Source organism: Eurosta solidaginis, chromosome 4 (genome assembly GCF_040869045.1).
Source record: "Eurosta solidaginis isolate ZX-2024a chromosome 4, ASM4086904v1, whole genome shotgun sequence".
Classification (NCBI taxonomy): domain Eukaryota; kingdom Metazoa; phylum Arthropoda; class Insecta; order Diptera; family Tephritidae; genus Eurosta; species Eurosta solidaginis.
The window spans coordinates 264525851-264549073 of NC_090322.1; the positions used below are offsets into that span (position 1 = coordinate 264525851).

A 23223-nucleotide genomic window follows, 5' to 3' on the forward strand; every position below is an offset into this window, starting at 1 on the left:
GTAAATGGATATAATTTATACCTTATAAATCTATATGCTTTAATGGGTCCCCTATTATGTACGAAATTGACTTCTGCTTGCCAAGAGCTGGCACTGAAATTTACTTATAGTGCTAGAAAATATTTCTTTTTCTTACATGCAATGGCTAAGTTGTGCCGTATGCATATGCATATATAACAATGAACTAATGAAGGCGAGATGTTTGTATTATGTGAGACATCGTGGACAATATCGGTAGCATTTACCGTCGGCTTAATGACTATTTCAATCGAATAGCTAAGTTAAGATTTGCATTTGAATTACTTCCTACGACAATGGTGGATGCTTTTATAAACTTTTTAAAAATATTATTATTATTAGATGTTAAATTAGTATTATTATTAGATGTTAGGTTAGTAGCGACTGATCCTTGAAGACCAAAAGCTACCCGGAATACCCAGTTTTATAACCAGGTGCAGCAGAACTGACATTAGCATCACTAGTGGAACGAGCGGCAGCACCACCAAACGAACTGGGTGAAGAAGACAAATCAACAATAGCACACTGTATATTTGGTACAATTCGAGTTGTTGTTAGTGCTATCATCTGTTGGTTGGTTAACAGTGATCGGCAAAAATTAAAATGTAACTGTATAAGCGAGGGCGAGAGCATGAGCATCCCATCAGAAAATTCAAGTTTAAATCACAACATGCAGATGGTGCATTTATTAAAAATAGTTATACCAAAAATTTTGGAAAATTTAATTTTTAAATCAAAAACAGTTTGAAATATTGCCAAGTCCCCAATTAATTAAGTTTTATTCCCTAAGAAGGGTAACCGATGTTTTTACATGCAAATGCTCATGAAATTTGGTTTGGCAAAGCGGCTGAATAAGGCAAATATCGCAAAATGTGGCAATCACTTGCTTAAAAAATCTTATATTCGAAACAAAATACATTTGCTGCAGCCATGGATATACAAATGTTTATAAAATATGTGGCTGAGTTGAAAAAAGAGAAATATATATTGCTACGAATATTAGCAACACTAAGGGGTACCGTCATCTCTAAGCCGATGCTAAGAGTGACTTGTATGCACATCCATAAATCAATCATTATGTATCTATATAAACGAATCAATCATTATGTCTAAACATATGTACGTACATGCAGCGGAGAAGCAACGCACAAACACATGCAGATATCTTATCTGAGATGCTCCCAAAAGTATGCAATTTTAATTGTGGAAGTGTCGCTCACATATACACGCGCATATGAGAGATATACACCTGCATCTGTAGTTATAATTATATGGCAGTAACTAAGTAAATTCTGGAAGCGCCTAGAAGATGCAACGAGGAAGTCACAGAGTATAAAAGCACCAACAGTAGAGGCGCGAGAATCAGTTTTGATTAAGCACGCTATAGCAATAGAAATGTTATCGTGAAAGTAGTCTAATAAAGACTATTTTGTATTACTGAATAGTGGTGTTATTTATACAACAGTTTAGTGATTCGAACCTTAGTAGAAAATTTGAAATAAGCGGAATTGCAGTAAATTCGTTACAATATTAATATAATTTTTTTACTATTTCACTAAGTTATATTAAACGTTCTACAGTAATTTTTTTGCAGTGCAGAAGTAAAACCGTTTTTTTGGATCAGCAAAAAAGGGAGTTCAGAATGAAATTGTTACAACTTTTTTTAAAATAATTTAAAAGAAATCATATTGTATGGGAAAGTTATTAAATATAACATACCCAAAAAGGTAAAAACCCGAGCCTAAACATGTTTGGAAGATAAGCTACATATAAAAAGTATGTCTTATCAGTTGCGTTTCCCCATCGTCATTTTTCCCACAGGGAATCTTAACGTTTGTGTGACAGCTGTGCGCAGTGTTTATTCGTTGCTGCCTGGCTAACGACTTACGATGGAAAGTAAAGGCCGTGACACATGACATTTTTCATATAGATGCGTTTAACACAAGCTTATGCGTTACAGTAATAGCTCCGACACATAAGCAGTTTTTCATTAGATGAGTTTAACACATGCTTATGAATTATGAGTAGATTGACGGTAGAATGAGTGGCACTGGCGCCATCTGATATTGAAAAGTAGCCATCTCCCAAATTTTGTTCCAACCAAATCATAAGAAGAAGAATTGGACATTTGTTTTGGCTAAGGGTGTTGGTACACTTTGCAAATGAAATTATTTTTCCCACTGGATGGTATATTTTCTAACATTTTTCGCAATTAAAAACTGCAATATAGCAATCGATTACGACACAAAATATGTTAGGAAGTACTTTTGTTGTATAGGGAGAATGTTTATAACAGTGCTTCGTATGTGAATGGGCTAGGCGTAATAAACTTAAATTACCAAGTCTGAAGTTCCTTCATATTTACAAATACAATATCTTTTTTGATTGTGGGGATATTATGGGAATGTATAAGCTTGTGTTAAACGCATCTATGATGAAATATGTCATTGTACCGCGGCCTTAAGCTGCAGACATTGGTGCGTTATCGGTAACCTTATAACAGCTGATTCGACCAACCTTATGGGAATGAATGCAATCGATTATTGATGCCGCTAAGGTCGCAACCATATCGTAGCCAACCAATTGGTTTTTGGTTTTCCGCCGTAACGATAAACAGCTGATTACGTTAGGGATACGACTACAGCGATATCACAAACGGCACCAATGACTCCGCTTTTAACAGCGCCAAAAACAAAAATGCAAAATGGCGTATTTGTAAAAAAAAGTCAGCTGATGTTTATTTTCGCCAAATGTGTAAATTTGTTTATCTAAAAAAAGTGTAATGCTTTTGCGTTGCGAGCAGATACTAATTTTCACAAAAGAACGAAATTATACTTATTTCATACATATATATTATCATTACATATTAAATTATACGCTTTCGTCACCTTCAAAAAGGTAAAATGGGAAGATTACAAAACGTTCACAGACAACCGCTTCGCTGCCCTCCCAATCCCTACTGATACCCATCAAGGGGAGCGTGCATTCTGCAAGGAAATCGAATTTGCGTCGAATCGTTTTATTCACGCCGGAAGAATCGCGGAAATCAGGCCACGCTTTCCAGCGGATGCCACAATTCAAGTGAGAGAAATAACAGACATTAAACAACGCATCAGACAGCATGCGATTTACCACAAGCGGGTGAAATGAGAGGAGCACCTACAGCATTCTAACCTCTCTACTGGTATGGGTAAGCTATGATCTACCGTAAGGTCCCTATTGAACCCAACTAAGCACAACGACAAAATATCCACCGGATTCGGTGATAAAAAGCTGTTAGGTTCGAAAAAATGCGAGAACGGCTAACTCCCTGATCTTTCCAGTTTTTTCGCCTCGCGAAACCTCACATTATCGCCTACTAAATCATCAGAGACCTTATTTACGATATGGACGTCGCAAATGTCGACCATTTTGAACATCCACGTCAATGGAACTACGCTATCGACTGTCTTACATTCCAAAATCTTGTGTGCGACGTTTGATCAAGGTCTACATTTTGGTGAGCATGCAGCCGCAATTGTACCGAAAATTCGGAGCCGTAATAAAATCTTCAAATCTTTTTCTGGCAGTACTTGGGGAAAAGACAAAGAAACTCTCCGTCTCTGGTATACTTCCCGGAAAAAAGCATCGTAAATACTAATATAGGCAAATTTATATAAGAAATTTCAGGCAAATCGAATAGGACGTATGTAAATAGGTATGTGGGTATTATTAATTCCTGTCTTTATTTCGGCTTCGCATGCATATTTCAGTTTTGCCAGGTAGATGCGACTAAATCGAATATCACAATGAACTTTGGAGCTCTCAGCAACAGCTTTAATTTGATATCCATAATACACACATATTCTAGGGGTATCCGGGTCCATGTTTTGGCCTATATCTCGAGACCCTAGTCACTCAGCGGTGTAAAACTTACTCTGTACTACAGCACACATCAACAGCTTCAATTTGATACCCATAATGCAAAAACACATCCTAGTGTTACCTTATCCACGTTTTGGCCTATATCTCGAGACCCTAGTCACCAAAAGGTATGAAAACTACCCTGTACTAAAGCACTCATCAACAGCTTCAATTTAATACCCGCAATGTAAAAACATTGTCCAGGCATTTACGGGCCCACGTTTGGCGTATATCTCCAGACCCTAGTCACCCAGGAGTATGAAAATAATCCAGTACTATAGCACTCATCAACAGCTTTCATTTGATTTCCATTTTGTACAAACACATTCTAGGGGTACCCGGGTCCACGTTTTGGGCTATATCTCGAGAACCTAGCCTCCCAGTTGTATGAAAATTATCCTGTACTATAGCACTCATCGACAGTTTTCATTTGATATCCAGATTGTATAAACACATTCTAGGGGTACCCGGGTCCACGTTTTGGGCTATATCTCGAGACCCTAGCCTCCCATTTGTATGAAAATTATCCTGTACTATAGCATTCATCAACAGTTTTCATTTGAGATCCATTGTATAAACACATGATAGGGGTACCCGAGTCCACGTTTTGGGCTATATCTTGAGACCCTAGCCTCCCATTTGTATGAAAATTATCCTGTACTATAGCACCCATCAACAGCTTTCATTTGATATCCATTGTATAAACACATGATAGGGGTACCCGAGTCCACGTTTTGGGCTATATCTTGAGACCCTAGCCTCCCATTTGTATGAAAATTATCCTGTACTATAGCACCCATCAACAGCTTTCATTTGAGATCCATTGTATAAACACATGATAGGGGTACCCGGGTCCACGTTTTGGGCTATATCTCGAGAACCTAGCCTCCCAGTTGTATGAAAATTATCCTGTACTATAGCACTCATCGACAGTTTTCATTTGATATCCAGATTGTATAAACACATTCTAGGGGTACCCGGGTCCACGTTTTGGGCTATATATCGCGACCCTAGTATGGTGAGTTGTTTGTAAAATTAAACAAAACAAGTAAGGGAAGCTAAGTTCGGGTGTAACCGAACATTATATACTGAGCTGCGAGCTTTGGAGACAAAATAAGGGACAATCACCATTTAGAAAAATGAACCTAGGTGTCTGTATGACATGTATATCAAATGAAAGGTGTTAATGATTATTTAAAACGTAGTGGGCCTTAGTTCTATAGGTGGACGCGTTTTCGAGATATCGCCATAAAGGGGTGACTCTAGAATGTGTTTGTACGATATGGGTGTCAAATTAAAGATATTAGTGGTAGGTGTTACACCAATTTTACAAAGTTTTTTCTAAAGTTATATTTTGCGTCAATAAACCAATCCAATTACCTTGTTTCATCTTCTCATCTTTTTTCATATTTGGTACAGAATTATGGTATTTTTTTATTTTTCGTAATTTTCGATTCCGGAAAAGTGGGCGTGGTCGTAGTCGGATTTCGGCAATATTTTATACCAAGATAAAGTGACTTCAGATAAGTATGTGAACTAAGTTTAGTTAAGATATATCGTTGTTTGCGCAACTTATCGAGTTAACGGCCGAGCGGAAGGACAGACGGTCGACTGGGCGTGGCTTCAACCGATTTGGTCCATTTTCACAGAAAACAGTTATCGTCATAGAGTCTATGTCCCTACCAAATTTCACAAAGATTGGTATATTTTTGTTCGACTTATGGCATTAAAAGTATTGTAGACGAATTAAATGAAAAAGGGCCCATTTTGAAATTTTCTTTTATCTTTTGTATTTTGTTGCACCATATCATTACTGGAGTCGAATGTTGACATAATTTACTTATATTCTGTAAAGATATTAAATTTTTTGTTAAAATTTTACTTAAAAAAAAAAAAAAATTTTTTTAAGTCGCCGTGATCGTTCTCCGATTTTACTAATTTTTATTAAGCATACATATAGTAATAGGAGTAACGTTCCTGCCAAATTTCATCATGATATCTTCAACGACTGCCAAATTACAGCTTGCAAAACTTTTAAATTACCTTCTTTTAAAAGTGGGCGGTGCCACGCCCGTTGTCCAAAATTTTACTAGTTTTCTATTCTGCGTCATAAGTTCAACTAACGTACCAAGTTTCATCGCCTTGTCCGTCTTTGGTAATGAATTATCGCACTTTTTTGGTTTTTCGAAATTTTCGATATAGAAAAAGTGGGCGCGGTTATAGTACGATATCGTTCATTTTAAATAGTGATCTGAGATGAGTGCCCAGGAACCTACATACCAAATTTCATCAAGATACCTCAAAATTTACTCAAGTTATCGTGTTAACGGACAGACGGACGGACGGACGGACATGTCTCAGTGAAATTTTTTTTCCATCCTGATGATTTTGATATATGGAAGTCTATATCTATCTCGATTCCTTTATACCTGTACAACCAACCGTTATCATACATTGTGAGCTCTGCTCAACTCAGTATAAGGGAGTTCAGGATCTTGTGCATTTTATAATGTGCTTTCATCCTACAGTAATTAAGCAGCAATATATTAATCTAGACAGAAGGGTTGATGTCACTCTAGAAAAAATAGAATGGTACTGTGCCCGGTGATGCTCCATCGAAAAGCAAGGCAAGTAGTTATGTGGACCGCCCGTAGAAGCTGGAGCTATAATTGGGTGCTCAACATTATTTTAATTCCAAAGTGGAAGCAACGTCCCAAACACTCATGTCGCGTCGGTCCAACCTTATTTAGGGGCAAAGCACTAATAGAAAATAATAAGTAGACAGCTGAGTGATACCCTCAGCGGGTTAAGGGACTTCGACAATTCTTTCTGAGAAAGTCGGGCTAGTAACAGAGAGTGCTAGTACCAGACCTTCCCGAGCTCATATACGGAAAGGACTGCCTTCGGGAAGTATTTTTGCAAGTACAACATAAACCACAAACGCTGCGTTGTGACGTGACCACCAGCGCATTGTTGCTACCATTTGGTAACGTTGGTGGCAGCACGCTCGCTCGGGACATAAAAATCTCTCCGGCGTGAATAATATGAACCATGAAAGTAGAAAAAAACTTTAAAGGTCTTTATGATATGGTCTCACGGGCATTAACTTCACTATCTTTTTTCGCATGTCGCGTTTTTGTCCTCTTTTCCGGAAGAGGATAATAAAGAGCAGCACAGTTGCATGTATGTGCTACAATGATGAAAATATTTGAAATTCCACCCGTTGACCGAAATAAACGAGCAGCTTTCGTAAGAGCGCTTATTAGTTTATCTTAAGCTTGTTTTCTGGTGAAATGGACGTTTTGCTTTTTGTTTGCGTCGATTTTTAGAGTATTCAGAAAACAATCTACCATTTTTTAGTATTTGTTTGTTTTCATAAAATTTTATTTTTTTAAGTCAAATATTGACGGCTCTGTCTATAGTGTCTGTGCAATATTGAAATGCTATCATTTCTTTGCAGTTTAGTAAATATAAATTACGGAGTTTTAAGTAGCGTATTTGCAATGACGTATCAAATGCCTGGCCGTATATTTTGTTTGTGTAGTTTAAAAATTTACTACACTAGTTTGCAAATGTAATGATGCTAGACCATTTTCACAATACCCTGAACTCCCTTAATGATATATAGAAAGTGCAAAAGGGAGATAAATGTTACTTCGGATGTTAGGAAACACCAGGGAAAGAAATTATTTTGCATGTCGGGAACTAAAATTTTGATGCAGATTCAAAATTTAAAGAAAATTTTGAGAGAGCTGCAATAGCTCGTTGTATAGCTTCATTTCGGAAGCTGCCAAAATCCTTCGTCGGAAACCGCCTTGGCGCCGCTGTTCTAGCCCGTCTGCCTACACAGCGGTGATTCGTTTGTACTCATATTTCCTATTTCTATTCTGTTTCTTGTCAAGTTTTTTTACGTCGCTGTGACATCTGTCGCAGAAACATTGTGAGCGTTGGGCCTATTTTTAACGCAATGAAAATCAGCTACAAAATTGTTTTATTCATAATAGTTGTTTGAAATGATGCCACATGTCCAAAAATAGCGCAGCTTTCTCTATTAAATGGAAAAAGTTGCTCATACGCAGCGGTGTATCAGTCCTGATTCATTTGAGTTGATGTAAAACAACCGTTTCGATAAAAACAACTCCTTTTTTTACACGCTCAGCCTGACAAATAAAAAAAAATACTGAGAAGACTGAGAGCTTAAATGTTTTTAAACAGTGCTTATAAGCTTTATCAACGCTATCAATAAAATGAGATGGCTGCTGCAGAGTGTTAAGCTTTATTCTCAACCGTTTCCAAAAATGTATGAAATGTCTGATGTCTACAAAGTTTGATAGCCTTGAAAAAATCAAATTTAATTAAAAGCATATGTGCGGAGAGTGATAAATCTGTATCAATATAAGGCAGGAAGTGAAAAAAGTTTACGGAAACTCGCTCGTTATCAAGACAAAAAAAAAAAAAAAAAAAAAAGCTGTGAGCCACACCGGCGAATCAACAAGATTGGGTTCAGCGGTTGAGATGTCTTGAATAAATCTTATATCTGGGCATAAACTCTATTCCCCATGCACAACGGCGTACCATAGGGTAAATCGAAAGAAAAAATGGGCCAGCTTTTTCCGGTTTACCCTATACTGCTGTGTTCTGGCATCCCATTTAAAGTTTGCATCCGTTTTTACAACTCAGGAAATCTGTGTGCTGGAAGGATATGAAACTCAGGCAAAGAAATATCCTGAGCCTACTTCTAGCAGGAAGTATAAATTATTTAAATAAAAAATAAAAAAAAAAATAAAAAATTAATAAGGTAAATAATAAGGTCCCAATTTCGAAGACAAACGTTTCTTTCGTGGTTGGTTTTATAGCAGCACTAAGTTTCCTTCCAAAAAACTTTTGAATTTATTGCTTCGTCAATACCAAAGGTTCTGTGTTCAATTAGAAAAGTATTGTCCGTTGGTGTATTTCTGCCATTAAAAAGCTTTTCAGTGAAAATTCGTCTGGTTTACAGCTATCGTTTGGGATCGGCATAAAACATGTTCCACCAATTCGTAGGGAAAATTTAAAGGAGGACGATGCAAATTGTGAAAGAATCTCAGTCTGAATCTCTTCGAAGATAAAGCACGCCAAGCATTGATTTTTTCTCGTAACAAGGTTACGCCTTATCAATTCAGTTGTTCATGATTCCGGGGTCATATATATTTGACTAGCTTGTGTATTTCTCTCATCTCGTCTTTAGGTTGGGTTAGCTTATAGTGGCTGCCGTTTTGCTCTGGGACTCTGATAGGGAAATTTTGGTCTTAAGGTAGGCTCGTAGTAATATAGTCTAGTTGAACAAAGATTTCCGGGATGGTTCCCATAATTGTAGTATGACCTAATCTTATTTCGCCCCCAGACAGTACTGTATTTAGTCTAATCGCATTAGAACTCGCCTGGAGCTTAATATACAGGTCCATTGGGGAAAGGTGGAAGGTATGGAAGGGTAGTATCCCAGATATACGCACTGCGGCTGATCACTGCACAGTGGTGTACAATCAACCCACGGCTGCATTGGAGGCACTGCGGATAGTTATGACCTTCCCGGATCTGCTCTCGACATGCTTGTTTAGCTCAGTTTATTGTGTAAGTTTTTTATGTGCAAAATTTTGATAACCGCCTCTGATGAAATTTCGAGCCCCGTATAATTGCGGTAATTTGAACTGTAGTATTTTTTACCATCTGGTGAATATAATCATTTTCGTCTTCTAAGGATTCACTTTGAGGCTGCTTGAACAGGATCAGCCTCTATGAGGATATGTGCGGTCTGTAGAAACTTGCTTGGAGTATGGAGATGTTTCCCTCCTTTCTAACATCTATAATAAGGTATTCACCGCTCCACAGTGGAGGGGATAGTAGATAGATCTTCTAGTTCGAAGTTTATTCATCAATTTCACTACTGACAGACAACAGTGGATATCCGAACTGGTTCAAAACCGGTTCGCATCACTGCAAATAAGAAATATCACAAAAATCAGCCTAATTTTTCTAATTGTTGAAGACGAGTTAAGTACTAATTAAAAGTAAACGTAAAATAAATTGTTGTTTGTACAGTTGCAGGGGTCTTTTTTACTTTAACTTACGTGCGGTACCGAAGGCATGAGCTATATAAATGAGTCTAAATTGTATCATAAGCAAATTGTTTGTCATATTCGTATTTAGCTCATCATTCAAGTGCAACGTTAAATAGAATTGGTGAAAAATGAATTTAAAACACATCTTAATTCCCGCTTTGCTGTGCATTTTTTCAGCGATTGTGAACGGGGACCTTACTGATGTAGACTATTGCAGCGATGACTATACGTGCAGTGGACACATTCATAAGTATGTTTTGGCATGCAATCATAATGGCGTAAGTTTTTTATGTATTTAAGAAACATAAAAATACTAAAAAAATTGTTTATATTCGAAACAACAAAGGCATTCGATAAGCGTTGCCCACCAAATGCTGAAATACTAACAATGACCGAAGAATTGAAAAAACTTTTCTTACACGAGCATAATTATTATCGCAATGAGATTGCGGGGGGCTCAGAAGATTTCAGACCCGCAGCAGCTATGGCTACCTTGGAATGGGATGATGAATTGGCATATTTCGCCGAACTTAATGTAAAGCAATGTAAAACACTTAATGAAGAGGAAAAATGTTTTAAGACAGCACGTTACAATGCGCTCGGTCAAAATATTGGTTGGTTGTTCTATACATCGATAAGAGATTGCTCTATAATTTATAATGATATTAAGCATCATATACGTAAGTCGTGGTATGGCCAACATAAACATTGTAAACAAGCTGCAATCAATTCGTATCATCAACCAGGAGTGTAAGTAAAATATGCAAATCTGAATTTTTTCTATAAAAACGTGCTTACTTTTTATTGCCAGTTTGAAGCCAGTGAATAATTTTAATCGTTCTTAAGGGGTTTTCCTACGAGTCATTTAAGACTTAAATCAATAAGTCCTATATTTTTAAACAAGTATTTCACATCTGCTACAAGGAGTTACGTACAAAAAATTCAGACTTCCTGATGAAGAATTGAAAAATCACCGAAATGCGGGTTATGTAGAAATAAACGAATTTTGCTCAAGCTTATTTGAAAACACATCGATACGTGTTTCAAGAAGAATACATTTTATCTTAAAAAAAATCAGACTCCCTGATAAAAGTGTGCAAATGCATGTGCATATAAATGAAACTCGCTGGTGAAAGTCTGAAAAACGTCAAAACAGGTTGAAAAAACAATAATAATTTTATGTACAAATAAAACAGCTGCCCTGATTATATGCTCTACGCACAAATAGATGAGACTTCATGACGAAAATGTGAAAAAGTATCGAGACGCGTTTAAGGAAGATACAAACTTTATATATAAACAAATCAGGCTCCCCGCTGACAATGTGAAAAAGAATCAAGACGCGTTAAATGGAGGCGAGATCAGACACCCTTATGAAGGTGTGATAAACAAACGCGCCAAGAGTTGAAAAAGCTCTAGTTTTTAGTCTCCACTATGTCAGCGGAAAAACTCCTTAAGAATAATTTGTGTTAAATTAAAATTTGATTTTTACTTTTTTCCTATAGGCAATCAATTGAACGTTTTGCCAAAATAGTAATGGATCGTAATAACCGTGTCGGCTGCGCTGCTGTTCTCTTCGAAGATAGGTATACTGTGACTGTGCTCTTCACATGCAATTATGCCCGTCGTTTGTTCTGCGGTAAGCCAATATTCCGTTCAAGTCGTAAACCTGGCTCAGTCTGTAAAACTGGCAAGAACCCTGAGTATCCATCCTTATGTTCAACCGCAGAGGTGTTCGACCCCAATTATTACTAAGTCTCTCACCAAACGACAAGCCAACTTGTGATGTATGATGTTTGCATGGAATATAAGATGAAAGATTTGTGAAAAAGAAAAACTATTTGTTTCAATTTTAAATAAAAAGAGTACTAAGCGTCCTTTATTCTCCTTGTAGCGATAAAGAGCCCTGTCGATGTTTGGTTATGCAGGATGCCTAACTTTTCCGCATTTAATTGCGTCCCCCTAATGCAATTAGATTTATTTAATTTCCACCCACCCATACCATCACCGCCCCATGCATGCGCATGCACGTATATGTGTGTTTTGTCAGCACTCATGCATATGCATGTCAGCGCTATGTATGGGTGCCTTTTCCTTCCAAAAATGGAGGATTTTTCGCGTCAACGGTTGTCGCCGGCGATACATCCGACCTCTTTGATTTCAGCAGCCATCCAGCTCACATCCCACCAGCGATCACTGCCGTATTCTTGATACACAAGGTAATATTACTCGCCTCTGCACAAAGGTCTTCAAATACCTGGCAACCTTGGTGCGTGTAAAGAAAAGTTTCTGATTAATCTGCTATTTTCTCAAATTTGTTCAGTTTTGTGGGACGCTATATTATTGTTTTCAAGCTAACAACATTAAACATAGCGCAATACAACTGGGACACATAAAAACATGATCAGATCAAGTGAGTTGATTCTTGTGTAAATAAAATTTGTTCTCTAGCTGTGAGCTGCGTTTTTATACCTTTTTTGTTTTTTTTTTTGCTGCCGGAAATTTTCTTTATTTAAAATCCACAATAACAACAGGGTGTACTGCCACACTGAACGTGGATTGTGTATTTGCTAAATCCATATATTTCCCCGTGCTGCCAGATAGTGCGCCTGACAGATTATCTAGAGCATTCTATTCTTTATATCCTTACCTCGCAAAAACTGGGACTTGAAGCCATCACGACGGCGTTTGAAGTTAAATTTAAAGATCTGTCTATGCAGTTGGATAATCTGAGGAACTAAATTTCGAGAAACACACCTTTAACGGGTAAGGCAAAAGTGAAGAGTCGTAACAAGAATGTCGCGAAAGATAAATCCCACTCTAATGAAGGCAAAGCTAAGAGTGTTAACAACAACGATATTAATATTGGTTCACTAGCTGCTGAAATTAGTGCGTTAAAAACAGCTCTTAGTTGGCGCGCTACCACTTCGGATAACAATAATAAAGCGGATGTTCCTCTTGCGACCATAGATTTATTTACTTTTTCGCCATTGCCTACTCCTCACGGAAGTATCTTCGCCCTCTTTTAAGGCCTCGCGCTACAAACACCAAGTTAAGCGGCATCAATGCCACGTCCGCTGCAAACGTGCGTAAAGTAGCACTGTCCATTTTAGGATCACCTGTCGACCCCCAGCCCAAAATCGAGTCAAGAGGCCTCATTCTCCCCCAACTGACAGGTAGTCTTCCCCAGTTTTCTGTCGACCAAGCCTATCTTGTGAAAGGCTATAAAATGCAAACATGCGTAAACCCTACACGCACCTTTGAAATGCATCCCTTACGCAACATAATTAGCAACCCAAATGGATGAGCAAGAAAAAGAAGACAGTTGGATTTTGAGAGTTGTCGTTGCGGCTTCGTAGTCGGGAGATTCAGCGTATCTCATTTAACTCGAACTCATTTAATAATTTTCCAATTCATTTTTCATTTATATTAATAAAAGTCAGATATAACTTAAGTTATCGTCTTTTAGTTCAGAAGTGAGACGGAACTCATGTGAATGTGCGAAGAAAAACAAATTTAATGGACAGTGACAATTATTTTCGAATAAAAGGTGTTGTGCAAAAGCATAAAAAAAACCTGCAAGTTAAGTAGTGCATCGAAATTTCGGGAAGCGTGAAAACTTGTAGAAGTACATGAGTGAGAAAATCCACAGCCTCTACAGTAATTGTATTGCGCAATAGAATAGCGCATAGAAATGCACAAGAAATCTGTACCTTATATAGAACTACGTGTTGTTGTTGTAATCGGGTGCGCGTACGAATGGACGAGCATTTGAAATTGCAAGACAGGACAAGTTAAACGTCGGTTGAATTTGAATGTATTGTTGTTATTGTAAAGAAGCAAGTGTACGAATGGCCGCTTGTGTATAAGCAAAAGCAAATAATATATGTATATGAGCAAAAGTAAACGAAACATATATACAAAGCTTCGGTTAATATTTGAATGCATTAGTTTATGTCGTGGTAAATCGGGCGTTGGCGGCCACCGTGGTGTGATGGTAGCGTGCTCCGCCTATCACACCGTATGCCCTGGGTTCAACTCCCGGGCAAAGCAACATCAAAATTTTAGAAATAAGATTTTTCAATTAGAAGAAAATTTTTCTAAGCGGGGTCGCCCCTCGGCAGTGTCTGGCAAGCGCTCCGATTGTATTTCTGCCATGAAAAGCTCTCAGTGAAAACTCATCTGCCTTGCAGATGCCGTTCGGTGTCGGCATAAAACATGTAGGTCCCGTCCGGCCAATTTGTAGGGAAAAATCAAGAGGAGCACGACGCAAATTGGAAGAGAAGCTCGGCCTTAGATCTCTTCGGAGGTTATCGCGCCTTACATTTATTTTTTATTTTTTAAATCGGGCGTACGAATGGACGATCGGTCGAAAGCAACAAAACAAAGAGAGAATTTTGAATATTAGCAACCATTGTGTAGAATAGCAAAGCAAATTAAGGTGAAAAGACACAGCATTCATTGTAGTGTAATGCATGAAAACGAAACGTAAAAAGAATACGCAAATTGAGAAACTTCATCAAAAGAACGTGAGTGAGTTTTCTAATTTGACTTTGTAACCGAAAAAAGTGCAAGATGAAAATTGCCGAGTTGAAAGTTGATCAGCTGAAAGAACAGCTACGTGGGCATGACTTGCCAACTACGGGAACAAAATCAGAATTAGTGCTTCGTTTGAGTGAGCATTTGAATAGTGATGAGATTGAAATGAGGGAATCCGTATGTAATTTGCAAACTCAAGTAAATGAATTGCGAGGAATGTTAGAAAACATGACGGCTATGTTGAATAATTTGTCGGGTCAAACGCAATCGAGTGGAAACAATGTAACAAGTGAGCGTGTCAATATTTCACCTCAAAGCACAGTGGGACGAAATGCTAGTATGAAGGTTATTGCGGAAACAATACCTGAGTTTAATCCAACAGACGAAAATTCGTTAACCGTCGAACAATTTATAGATCGCGTTAACAGTAGGGGGACTCATGATAGCATATAAACTTATAAGGTATAAAATTATATCCATTTACACACGCTGTTATATGAACGCACCTAGTAATACTCTTGATAAACTTGATTGTTTATCAGCTGTATTATTGCCGAACAACATTTTTTGATTGTTATACAAATTAAAAAAAGCCAAGACTAAGTGAAAAATCAAAACTAAAACGCCTTTACTTGCTGATGTTGGAGATTTTTGATGAAAATGCCGTCTGTAATGTCTGCAAGGTTGCATTCCTTTGAGTTTACCGCGTTTACACAATGAAATGTGCGCGTAAATTTATACAAATTGTGTAAATGATTTTTCATACAAAATTTGACAGCTCGTGCGTAAACTAGATAAATTTATACGTTTACACACTTTATAAGGCATTTATACGGTTACATGAGTCCCCCTAGTGCCATAAACGCGTATGAATGGGACGAAAAGTGCTTAATACTAGCCGTGTATAGCAAATTGAAAGGCGTAGCGCGAATGTGGTTAGATGCAGCTCCATCCTTTTATTATAACTGGAGTGCATTAGCATCTGGTTTGATAAATGAGTTTGGGTGTAGAGTTAAATGAAGCTCAAGTACATCAAAAGATGGCAAATATGACGCGTAAACAAAATGAGAACATTTTAGATTATTGTTTTCGTATGTTAGCGAAAAAGCAAAAATAAAATATATTCGTGACGGACTAAAGCACCGGGAATTACAATTAGCAATCGCTGCTATACGGTTTGACTCTATAAAAGAGATGCGCGAGACAATCGAAAATTATTTGCAAAATTTGACGGTATCGAAGTGTGTAAAAAGCGAATATGTAAATAAATCAAATATGAACAGCGCAAAAGGCGCGAATCAAAATGTGAATGAAAAGAAAATTGTGACGTGCTATAATTGTAATGACACTGGTCATATAGCTCGTAATTGTCCAAAGCCAAGACAACAGCGCCGGGCGAGCAATAATAATAATGAAATTGTTAAATCTGAGCAAAAAGCTAATGTTAAGTGTGCTCAATATCTGCAACTCCAGAACGTTTGTGAAAAGATAATCACTGTTAATGGTAAGTCATTATTAGCATTCGTAGATACTGGTAGTGAGTGTAGCCTTATAAGACACTCAATAGGGGACAATATGAATGGTAAACGACATCAATGCGCAATGGAAATTAAAGGTATATGTGGCGGTAAAAGAATTTTGACTGAGAAGTTCGAATCCAACGTAGATATTGATAATGTCATTATCAAAATAGACTTATTGATTGTAGACGACGATATGCTGACAACCGATATTCTTTTGGGGCAGGACGTATTTAAAAATCAAGACGTCAAAGTAGAAATAAAAAGCGACAAGTTAACGTTCACATCGCATGTGACGAGAGTAGAAAAAAAACATGCAGAGGTAAATGTACGTGAGGTTACATGTAGTATTGAAGATGAGAGAGTTAAAAGCGAGTTACAAGAAGTACTCAAAAATTATAATGACGTTTTCGCTGAAAGTTTGAAGGGCATACGAGTAACTAATGCAATGCACATGAAAATCGAACTGACTGCTAACGTACCAGTAGCACAGAAACCGTACAGAGTACCAGAACCTAAAAAGCAACTAGTAAAAGATATGATTGACGAACTTTTGGAATGCGATATAATCGAGAAATCTGAATCAGAGTACGCAAGTCCAATTATATTGGTCAAAAAGAAAACAGGGGGCGAACGATTTTGCGTAGATTATCGACGATTAAATCAGTACACAGCAAAAGAAATTTATCCAACCCCCAACATTGAAGAAAGACTGAGCGAAGCTATGAAATTTAAATATTTCTCTGTATAGGATCTAAATAGTGGCTATTATCAAGTGCCAATTGAAGTAGAGTGTCGTAAATATACTGCGTTTGGAACAACTGATGGCTTATTCCAGCTTAAGAGAATGCCGTTTGGGCTGCGGAATGCGCCGGCGGTATTTCAACGCCTAATGCAAATTATTAAAGATAATACAAAATCTGGAGATATGATACATTACATGGACGACATTTTAGTTGGAAGTACCGAAATTAAAGAAATGATCGAAAAGCTGACGCGTATTTTTTCGACTTTACGCAAACTTAATCTTACACTAAATTTAAATAAATGCGAATTCTTCAAACAATCGATTGAGTTGAGGATGAAGTTTTTCTCGCATTGAAACGAGCATTGACAACCAAACCGGTGATGGCAGGTTATAGAGTTGAAGCAGATCACCAAGTTCACACAGACGCTAGTTCGGTAGGCATAGCAGGTGTACTATTACAGCGCGAGGGAAACGAATGGAAGCCAGTTGCTTATTATAGTAGATCAACAACCGAGAGCGAACGAAAATTCCATAGCTATGAGCTGGAAACGCTAGCTGTCGTAAGTAGCTTAGAAAGGTTTCGATATTATATACAGGGTAAAGAAGTTGTGGTTGTGACAGATTGCAATGCGGTAACGTCAGCAATGCATAAGCGAGAGTTAATACCCATAATTGCAAGATGGTTTCTGCGAATCCAGGATTTTGCGATAAAATTAGAACATCGACCAGGACGACGCATGGAGCACGTTGACTTTTTGAGCCGAATGCCATACGAAGAAAGTGTAGATTTTGATACTGCATCGTTGAAGATTGCAAAGGCAGATATAGAAATAGGCGATTGGGTATATTGCATGCAACATCAAGATTCTAATATTCGTGAAATTATTGCGAAATTATTGCAAGGTGACAAAATCTTAGAAAAAGAGTACAAGATAGAAAACGGGCGCTTATACCGCAAGGTTAAAGATAAGAAGCTATGGGTTGTACCAAAGGCTATGCGATATAACATAATCGAATATATACATGAAAAAACAAAGCATCTCAGCACAGAAAAAACAATAGAGGAAGCTGAAAAGTTATTCTGGTTTCCTCGTATGCGCAATTTTGTAAAGTCGTATGTGAAATCGTGCGTTGAATGCACGTATTACAAACAGCGAGGTGTTAAGATTGAAGGAGAATATCATTACGACGATATAGAGCCAGTACCGTTAAAGACAGTACATCTTGATCACCTAGGGCCTTTCCCTCGTAGCAAGAAACAGAATGAACATATTTTAGTGTTAGTAGACGCTTTTACAAAATTCAAAGTAGCACGGGCGGTTAAGAGCACCGCGACACGATACGTTTTAGTACTTTTAAATGAGGTAAGCAGTTATTTTGGGGTCCCGACGCGTGTAGTTACTGACCGCGGAACTGCGTTAACCTCCAATGATTTGAATCAGTATTGTACCGAAAATGATATTAAGCACATCCTTAATGCAGTACGAACACCGCGTGCAAATGGGCATGCCGAGCGCACTAATAGGACGATTTTGAGTAGTTTACTGCCATCGAGTAGCAATGATAGAAATTGGGCCGATCAGCTTCGGGGTATACAATGGGCCTTAACATATCGAAGAATAAGGCAACGCAACGTACACCGCAGGAACTACTCCTTAGTTTCAAGCCCCGAGACATCCTGAAAAATAAATTAATTTTGGCATTACATAGAGATGAGGTATTCGACGAAGCTAGTACTAAAGAAATTCAACAAGAAGCAGCCAAGCGAATTAATCAGCAACGAAAGAAAGCAAAACAGGTATTCGACAAGAAACACCGTAAACCAATTCAGTATAGTATTGGCGACTTAGTTGTAGCTCAAAACGAACCGGCTAGTACAGGTGGTTCTCGTAAATTGGAACCATTGTACAAGGGACCATTTATCATCACAAAAGTTATTGGAAATGACCGATATATAACTGAAGATCTACCAGGGTCCAAGCGTAAACAGCGGCATTACACATCGGTTTTTGCGTCTGATAAATTGAAACCGTGGTGTGAATTGCCAAATTTCGACGGATTTGATGACGATAGCGACGGAGACGAGGGCGCCTCCAATAATCAGGATTGGCCGAATGAAAGGCTATAAAATGCAAACCTGCGTAAACCCTACACGCACCTTTGAAATGCATCCCTTACGCAACATAATTAGCAACCCAAAACGATGAGTAAGAAAAAGAAGACATTTGGATTTTGAGAGTTGTCGTTGCGGCTTCATAGTCGGGAGATTCTGCGTATTTCATTTAACTCAAACTCATTTAATAATTTTCCAAGTCAATAAAAGTCAGATATAACTTAAGTTATCGTCTTTTACTTGGTTAACTCTCCCCGATGCAGTTGGCCGACGTCAATTTTGACAAAAGTCAGCAGGTCGGCATAATTATCGGTGCTGACTTGTACCCCGCGGTAATAAAAGGGTGTGGAAAGAAGGATGTCTTAGGATCCTTATTAGCTCAAGAAACAGTGTTTGGCTGGATCCTGACTGGCCCAGCCCCGCTCCCCCTCGAAACGAGTCCATAGTCTTGCGTCTCCCGCTATACGGAATTTTCCAGCGCCCAGTTAACGCGGTTTTGGGAATTAGAGCAAGTTCCGAACAAAAAGTCTGTTTCCCCCGAAGAACAATTTTGCGAAAATCACTATGTAAGGACAACGATCAGGAATGATGACGGACGATACATTGTAGCATTACCATTTCGACGTCAGTTCCCCAACGACATCAATATTGGACATTCGCGAAGCAGCGCAGTGAAACAGTTCATCCGGAACGAAAGCTCTATGTGTAGAAAACCGGAGTTAAAGGACGAGTACCTTCGGGTGCTGCGGTAGTACATCACGCTGGGGCATATGATTCCAGTGAAGCCCGCGGAGGGAGGAACTCCTCAATTCCCTACTACCTACCTCACCATGCAGTCATCAAACTGGACAGTACCATCACGAAGGTGCGCGTGGTCCTCAACGCTTCAAGTCCCACGTCGAATGGAATTAGTCTGAATAATGTTCTCTACCCTGGGCCAGTTCTACAAGCCGACCTTACTGCCCTATTATTAAAATGGCGCTTTTTTAAATATGTGTTCAACGCAGACATCGAGAAGATATATAGGCAGATCCTGTTACACCCCGATGACACTCATTTTCACAGGATAATTTTTCGGGAGTCCCACAACGATGAGCTGGTAGACTACGAACTCCGCACCGTGACTTTTGGAGTAAACTGTGCCCCGTACTTAGCTATCAGGACTCTCCTCCAGTTAGCTGACGATATCAGAGTTCGCTTTCCTTTAGCTTCCAGGATATTGAAGCAACATATGTAAGTCGACGACGTTCTCGCAGGTGCCCTTGAACGCGAGATAGCACTGTGAGCTCGTAACGAGCTCATAGAAGCGCTCAAGGGAGCTGGATTCTCCCTTCGGAAATGGATGTCAAACTCGAAAGAGACCTTGGCAGCGTTACAAAAGGAGCACCTGCTAAAGCAGGAATTCCTGGAAATTGATGACCTTAGCGAAGCCAGGATGTTAGGCATACGGTGAAATGCGGTATATGATATGTTCCATTTTAGCGTCCAGGAAATCCCTACAAAACCAAATTACACCAAACGTGAGGTTCTGTTTTATTTACCAAATTATTTGACCCCGCAGGCTGGTTAGGATCCATGTAGTAGAAGCCAAAATCTTGATGTAAGACATATGGCTTACGAAGATTGATTGGGATGATAGCCTCCCTCCAGACCCTCACCGGCGAGTTTCCTTTCCTCAAAAATTATACCCACATTTCAGAAATTAAAATTCAACGGTGGATTCATTTCACACCGTGGCATGAAATCGAGTTCCACGGGTTTTGCGATGCCTCGGAAAAGGCATATGCAGCCGCCCTTTATGTTAGAATATACGGCCGCACAACAAACAGGACTCCCCATGTAAGTTTACTTGTAGGTAAAACCAAGGTAGCCCCAGTTAAAAACGTATTTTTACCAGCGTTGGACTTATGTGGAGCATTGCTTCAGGCCGAACTTATCTACGCTTTGCTCCCCCAATTCGACGTAACGCAGCCGAGCATCTACAAATGGACGGACTCGACCATCGTGATCTCTTGGATGAAGAAGCCACCAGCTACTGGACAACCTTCGTGGCGAATCGGGTCGCAAAAATTGATGAGCTCGTCGGAGTGGAGGTATGGAATCATGTGGAATATAGCGATAATCCAGCGGACCTGGGCAGTCGCGGCGTAACTCCGCAAGAGTTGGCGAACAGCACGCTCTGCTGGCAAGGCCCAAGATGGCTGAAGGCGCCCCCATCGGAGTGTCCAAAAAAATAGATGCCTTGCTTATGGAAACGGACCTAGAACAACGAGCTGTTCGAGCTCATACCAGCAGCACTCAAGAACTCCCGGATATTCTGGAGCGATTTTCCAACTTTTCTAGAACCCTTATCGCACGGATCTTCCATTTCTACGGCAACACGCATCCTGTGCATAAGTTAACCCCCCGCAAGGGCACTTCAGATATCTCACCAGAAGAAATTAAAATGGTAAAAGCCCGGCTTATTATTTTAACGCAGAAACGATGCTACGCAGAAGAGTATGGGATGCTAGCTTCAACTGATGTCGTGAGCTCAAAGACTTCCATCCGCTCCCTCAACCCCTTCCTTGATGCGGACGGAATAATGCGCGTGGGACGAAGATTGGAGCTGTCGACCATACCCTTCAACGAACGTTACCCAATTATTCTCCCATACGACTGCGCGTTTTCGCAGCTTGAAGTCAAATTTTCCCATTTGATTTCCATACACGGAGGAAGTCAACTAATGCTACGAATTTTGCGATCAGGATATTGGATCGCGAAGCTGAAAAATTTGATAAAAAATATAATAAATAACTGCAAAGTTTGTCTCATCTACAGGAAAAGGACACGTGAGCAGTTGATGGCAGCACTACCGCCAGAACGAACGGAGCTCTCCCGACCCTTCATTAATACCGGAAAATACAAATGAACATACGATGCTTATGCAACGAATCGCAAAGTTAGAGAAAACCATCGCTAATTTACAAATGCATAACCAAGACCAGTGTAGAAATAATGGTACTAATTTCGTACCACAACGAGCATATTCACCAGTGGAAAGAGCCGTGTTTCAATCGGTTATTAAACGGTTTTATTTAGCTTGACTTGAGAGGCTGGCTGGTTGGTTCGTTGGCTGGCACAAATTTTGTAATTGAAATTTAAGTAACTTCCCGATAAGCTACAAACTTGAATCTTTGAATATAGTTCAGAACCCGATTACGATGCAATAGTAAGAAAAAAGCGCCGCTAGGTGGCGCAAGGATCGTTATATTCAAAGAAATCTTATTTGTGGTCCGATTTGGCTCATATTTGGAACACATAATACATACAAGATTAGAAAGCGACATATGAAAAATTTTCCGCTGGGTGTCGCAAGGATTGAGATATTCAAAAAAATCGTATTTGTGGTCCGATTTGGCTCATATTTGGAACACGTAATACGTACATGAATAAAAGCGACCCGTGAAAAAAATCGCCGCTAGGTGCCACAAGGATCGAGATATTCAAAAAATCGTATTTGTGGTCCCATTTGGTCCATATTTGGAACACATAATACATACATGAATAGAAAGCGACCTATGATGTCCGATTTGGCTCATATTTAGAACAAATATTACATACAGTCCGGTAGAAGTGACATCAAAATATTTTGGAGTTGGAGGAGGGACAAGCATACGTGGCGCAGAGTCGAGTAAAGTCTTTTGAAGGAGTATGTATTGAGGACTTACATTGTAACAAATTGTCAGGAAAGAGTCCTTGTAATAATGAGTCACTAAATGAACTAAATATAATAAGAAATAATAGGCTATTGAATAAAGACTAAAAAATTTAAAATAAAATAATTAAAAAAAATTGTTTAAGTTAATCGGTTTTATTGAAAACAATACTTACATGAAGTAATAATAATACTAAAAGCTAGAAAATAATTGGGTAGGTCCGAGGTACTAGTCACCACACTGCTCACCAATCTAGGGCGTTGATCAGACAATTAAATAAAAGCATTGGACTCATCAAATTTCTATTGATAGTTATATATAATACCAACTGAAGCTTAATCAGGTTATGCTACGCCTCACATTTTTGGAAATTTCACGCGCCCAACGCTTTTATTTAATTGTCTGATCAACGCCATAGATTGATTATGAGTGTGGTGACTAGCACCTAAGAACTACCTAATTATTTTTAGCTTTTATTATTATGCGCGGCCACCGTGGTGTGATGGTAGCGTGCTCCGACTACCACATCGTATGCCCTGGGTTCACACCCCGGGCAAAGCCACATCAAAATTTTAGAAATAACGTT

At 38.8% G+C, this 23223-nt stretch overlaps 2 protein-coding genes across 2 annotated transcripts in view; one reads left to right on the forward strand and one right to left on the reverse strand.

Moving 5' to 3' along the window:
• Positions 1-23223, reverse strand: part of dpr8 (defective proboscis extension response 8) — a 245019-nt gene that overhangs the window by 50007 nt on the left and 171789 nt on the right. The window lies entirely within an intron of this gene.
• LOC137251404 (venom allergen-1-like) lies at positions 10104-11856 on the forward strand. Its single transcript, XM_067785895.1, has 3 exons — positions 10104-10297; positions 10366-10769; positions 11525-11856. The coding sequence occupies exons 1-3, from the start codon at positions 10148-10150 to the stop codon at positions 11772-11774; spliced, it is 804 nt and encodes a 267-aa protein (XP_067641996.1). The 5' UTR covers positions 10104-10147; the 3' UTR covers positions 11775-11856.